The 4816-nt window shown below is 34.4% G+C and overlaps 1 protein-coding gene across 1 annotated transcript; it reads right to left on the bottom strand.

Moving 5' to 3' along the window:
* Positions 1 to 1679: 1679 nt before the first annotated feature.
* On the bottom strand, positions 1680 to 4020 carry LOC112528217 (transcription factor bHLH18-like). The gene is made up of 5 exons (XM_025139191.1): positions 3966 to 4020; positions 3462 to 3528; positions 2863 to 3345; positions 2350 to 2736; positions 1680 to 2186 (listed from the first exon to the last, which is right to left on the bottom strand). Exons 2-5 carry the CDS (start codon positions 3492 to 3494, stop codon positions 2124 to 2126), a joined length of 966 nt encoding a protein of 321 aa, XP_024994959.1. The 5' UTR covers positions 3495 to 3528; positions 3966 to 4020; the 3' UTR covers positions 1680 to 2123.
* Between the last annotated feature and the right edge of the window lie 796 nt (positions 4021 to 4816).

Consider the following 4816-nt stretch of genomic DNA (forward strand, 5'->3'; position numbering starts at 1 on the left):
ATGAAGCAGTTAATTCTATGCATCTGGAACTTGTTTGATGATGTGTTTATTTGGAACCTAATTGTGCTACAAAAATGATCGGCAATATAATTAATCTGGAGAATTGAACATCTTCCCATTTCCATAGTTACAAAAAGATAAGGTAAGAAATCAACAAAGACAATGACTAGGTCAAAAATAAAAACATCATTTCTCCATGGTTCCACCACCCGTATGTGATGTACATCCACAAGGAATAGGATAAATCTTGTATTGAAGGAAAAATCGAAAACCGAGGACAAAGCTACAAACAGAAATCACAAACTGTGTCTGTGGTTCAAAATCTCAGTGATAATTCTCTAAATTTCATGCTTAACATGTGAAAACCAATTAGGGGGTATTTATACTTAGCAATAAGAAGAAGCAACTCGATCCAAACACTTAGAACACAAAATTTGATATGAATCAATTGGCACAGTCATGCCCCTTATGCAGCACGCTGCACATGAGAGCTTCCCCTTTCCAAATAATCATATAATAATCCAGAAATTGCAGTAGAAAAGAAAAAGGGAGGTTTGTGATGACAAATGTTTATTTCATTTCCAGGGAAGTGAAACAGACGTCAGGCACGATCGAGATGGTGTCTCACACACAACCGCAACCCCTTTCTTTCTTTTCTTGTTTCGGTCGTTGACTGTCTCGTATCACATCTTCAACACGAATGAATTAGAGCTCTCTGTGAGAAAGCTGTGGCGAGGCACACCCCACTACTGAGGAGCGAGGTCCTTTTAAGAATCATTACAGGATCAAGGTGCACATTGCACAAATCCACCGAAGAGGCCGGCTGTTTGACATGGCCATGGGTTTGATATCTTGCACGTGGATCCTATATATCATTTCGTAGCAAATAGAAGCTAAGATACATTAATAATTGAGGGAGGAAGTTAATGCAATCATCCACCATTGTGAACACATTTGGGCAGGCAAAATGATAATCGATCACCATTATAAACAAATATGTTCTGTATACATATACACAAACCCATGCATGTGTGTGTCTATGTATGTATTTAGGTGTGGATGGATGGATGGATTGGTCTAAAACATATGAACAAAGAGAAGCTAAGATATGTTTTATAAAAACTAGGGGGCCACATATTTAATTAAATGAATCGTTGAATATATATAAACTATTGACGCGAACTTTGATTTTACATGAGATTATCATCATCAATCTTATCTTACATAAGATTTTTAAAATTTTTAGCAGTGAACCCTAATTTACAAAAAATGCAATTTACAATAAATTATGCACAACTATATGTTATATATATATATATATATATATATATATATATATATATATTATCGCATTCTTTCTCTTTTGCAAACATAATGCCTAAATTCTATTTTATATTCTATAATTTTCCCTTATTTCTTAGTTTATGAAATATTTTTATTTTCGGAATCGTCATCATGCATATCCTATCTTATTAAACTATTATTGGGGGATATGTTTTATGTATATAATATTTATATACGGAAAATATTTACGATAATTCCTTATTTTGATGAGATTTGAATCATTGATTTCTCAGGACGAGTTTTGGATAATTCTCAAAGACATTAACTTATTGTAGCATATATACAACAGTACAGCAATGTCAAAGGGCGTTCTCATTAATTACAACAAGGACTAAATAAACGTGGTCATCCACGAAAAGATGCAGCTAAACCCTTGTAAAAATCTGAAACTATTAAGATTAAGGAGGTTAATGCAGAAATAAAGAAGGACGAAGTTATCTACCACAAAAGAAGGGTTCTCATGGAATTAAACTGAGAATTAATTTTTTCTAGTGTTTCAGAGTACTGTTATGCTTGTTCAAGAAAACTTGAAAAGACCAAATCAAGGGGACGCAATTTTTCTCAATTTCCTTTTCCTTTCTGAGTAGGTTGAAGCTTGTCCACGTTCATACGTTGCACATATGAGTTGTTTGATGATCAAATTAACAAGGATGTTGTCAGCCAGCAATAATCGACAGAAGTTCTTATCCCTGGTTTACTCACATTCAGCTCTCCGTGGGAAAAGAAGAAAAAGGATGCACGGAATTATCGAACTCTGAATTGCATGTTGAGTTAGAAGTTCAAATTGCTAGCTGCAGGTTCTTCACAAGATCAGTTGATGACATGACGAAGTCATCATTCTTCTGCAGAAATCGACAAAAATTAATGAATTGAAATATGTTAGGTCTATGCATCTTATACATTTACCATAAACCCATTAACACTTTCAAGTATATAGATATATGATTATGGATTCAAGCATATAGAATTTGAAATATGATTATGTATTCAAGCATATAGATATACCTGAGCAACAACGGTGATAAGAAGAGTGGTATCAGCAAACGGCATGGTGCTGCTACTGATGACAGATAAACCAAGCTTCTGCATCTCGCTTAACACTTTCACCAATGATGTGCAGTTGTTCCGGCTGTAGATTTCTATTAGCAGACTACATCCGGACATCCTCACTTCAATCTCTGGATTGCAAGGGCTACTACTCTCTTCAAAGTTTGCTTCATTAGAAGAAGAACCATCATCATCACTACAACTAAGCCTTGATCGCTTAGCGGATATAACTGATTCGTGCAGGCTCTTTCTCTTCAAGCCTGATGATCCCTCAAGCTCCTTCACACGACCTTGGAGTTCTTGTATGTAATTAGCGGCGTCTTCTAATACAGTTGCCTTATCCATCTACCACCAGAGAGTTAGTTAGGTCGTTAATAGAGTACATCTGAAAGATTTCTGAGTGAGATCATTATAAGATATTTACTATTTCGTCTACAGTATAGGCTAGGAAATTTGTGGTTCCATCAGTACCTTCTTCAGGTCAGGAAGGAGAGAAGACAAAGAAATAAACCGTTGAGCCAACTTTTCTCTTCTCTTCCTCTCAGCCAATACATGATCTTGAACTTGAATCGGGTTCCTGATCATGGTCGGAACCTTTTTGGTACCAGCTGCTGTGCAACCAAATGAATCACTAAAAGTAAGGATCTCATCTTTAGGCTTTATATCTCCAAAAGATATGGTGAAAGGGTTAGGAGTATCAGAAACTAGCTTTGGCTTCGGTTTTTCGGTTGGAGTAAATTTCTTGTTAATACTATTGGCTTTTTTGTAACTAGATAGTTGCTTGATATTGGATGGTTCTTCAACATTCTTTGGAGTTTGAAAAGATTGATCGATAAAAGATGGGTTTTCTGTGTAGCTTTCTGAGGAAAATGAATCAACGCTGAAGTCATCCATCAGATGATGATAAGGTTTATTCATCTGATATTGATTCATGAACCCTTGATCTTGCATTTCCTAAATATGGATTCAACAAACAAAAGAATTGTGTAAATAAAATAAATCAGCACTACAATATATATTATATGATTCCAAATAAATTCACAACTATGTAGCCTGTATGTTTTACTTACCAGTTCTGGTAGCCAAGCTGACGACATATCCATCACTTTAGTATGTGATTGTCAGTTCCAATCTAGACTGCAAGTACAGACATACTTTTTATTAGATCTCGCAAAACACATAAGTTGAACACACCGCTACACTTTTCTAAAGACTAAAAATGAGAGAGAAAATTAAGGTACTCCGGCCTTCCATAAGAATTCAAAGGTTGCAATCTTAAATTGTTTAACAAAATCTTGTAATGATGAAACCTTTTCCAGAGAAAAGAACTGTTTCTTGGGAAGGAACTTAGTGAATATATATATATATATATATATATATATATATATATATATATATATAATCAAGAAGCCCTAGATACAAAAGCTCCTTAAGTTTTTTTGCTGAAGACCCAAGAACATCATTTGAAGAGAAGAAATCTGAGTTAAAACTTCTATAGCCTGTCTACTTAAGCATCTTTAGTAATTAATTAATTACTTAGACGACAATCAGTGTTTCTATATAAGCTTTTCAACCTTGACATGAAATCGAAGAAATACCCAGATTAGGGTTCATGATTTGATGCAATATTTCATGAAAATCAACCTTGAATGAAACTGAGATGAGATGAGAGAGAAGAGGGTGAGACTGACACCGAAATCGGGAGAGAAACGAGTTATCTGTGAAAAAAGGGAGGAGGACTTTTTTCTCAGCTTTTTGTAGAAGAGTTATGTTTTAGCATATGACCACCGAGAATAAATATTTGAAGCGTTTGTAGCAAACTGATGGAGACTTGAATATTGTGTTTTATTCAGCTGAGACACGTGACGGAAAAGCAATTCCCGTCTGGAATTGATTCTCTCAATTTCTCCTTCAAGAACCTGCTTTTCCCTCTTTTTTAAGTTTATCTCACAGATGATGGTTGCAAACATGGGTAATAATAAATGGATCAAGACACCCCATTCTCGTGTAGATCCTTCTTGTAAACTGTACAACTCCTTTATTTTATTTAGGGTTTTAATTATTAAAAGACAATTGCTTATTTATTCATCATTCCGTTAAGTTAATAGCATATACATCAAGAGTTCTACCAACATTTCAAACAAAAGTTGGTTGATCGATGAAATGTCCTGCGATTTTATATATGACGTGATTTAACATGAATAATTTCATACACTTCATAATTTAATTAGTCTATTTTGATTGCATTTGACATTATTCATTTGGTATTGTTATCTCTATTGCTACGTCGTTAGCCGATAATCATCAAGTTTTGTAATTATGTTTTTCGTAATTATCCATTACTTGTTTCTAACAAACATTTCTATTTAATGGGGAATTGTTTTCGGCATTAATTAATATATGATCATTCTCTCGGCTTAAAAGG

This window comes from Cynara cardunculus (genome assembly GCF_001531365.2).
Source record: "Cynara cardunculus var. scolymus isolate 2C chromosome LG 1, CcrdV1, whole genome shotgun sequence".
NCBI classification, from domain to species: domain Eukaryota; kingdom Viridiplantae; phylum Streptophyta; class Magnoliopsida; order Asterales; family Asteraceae; genus Cynara; species Cynara cardunculus.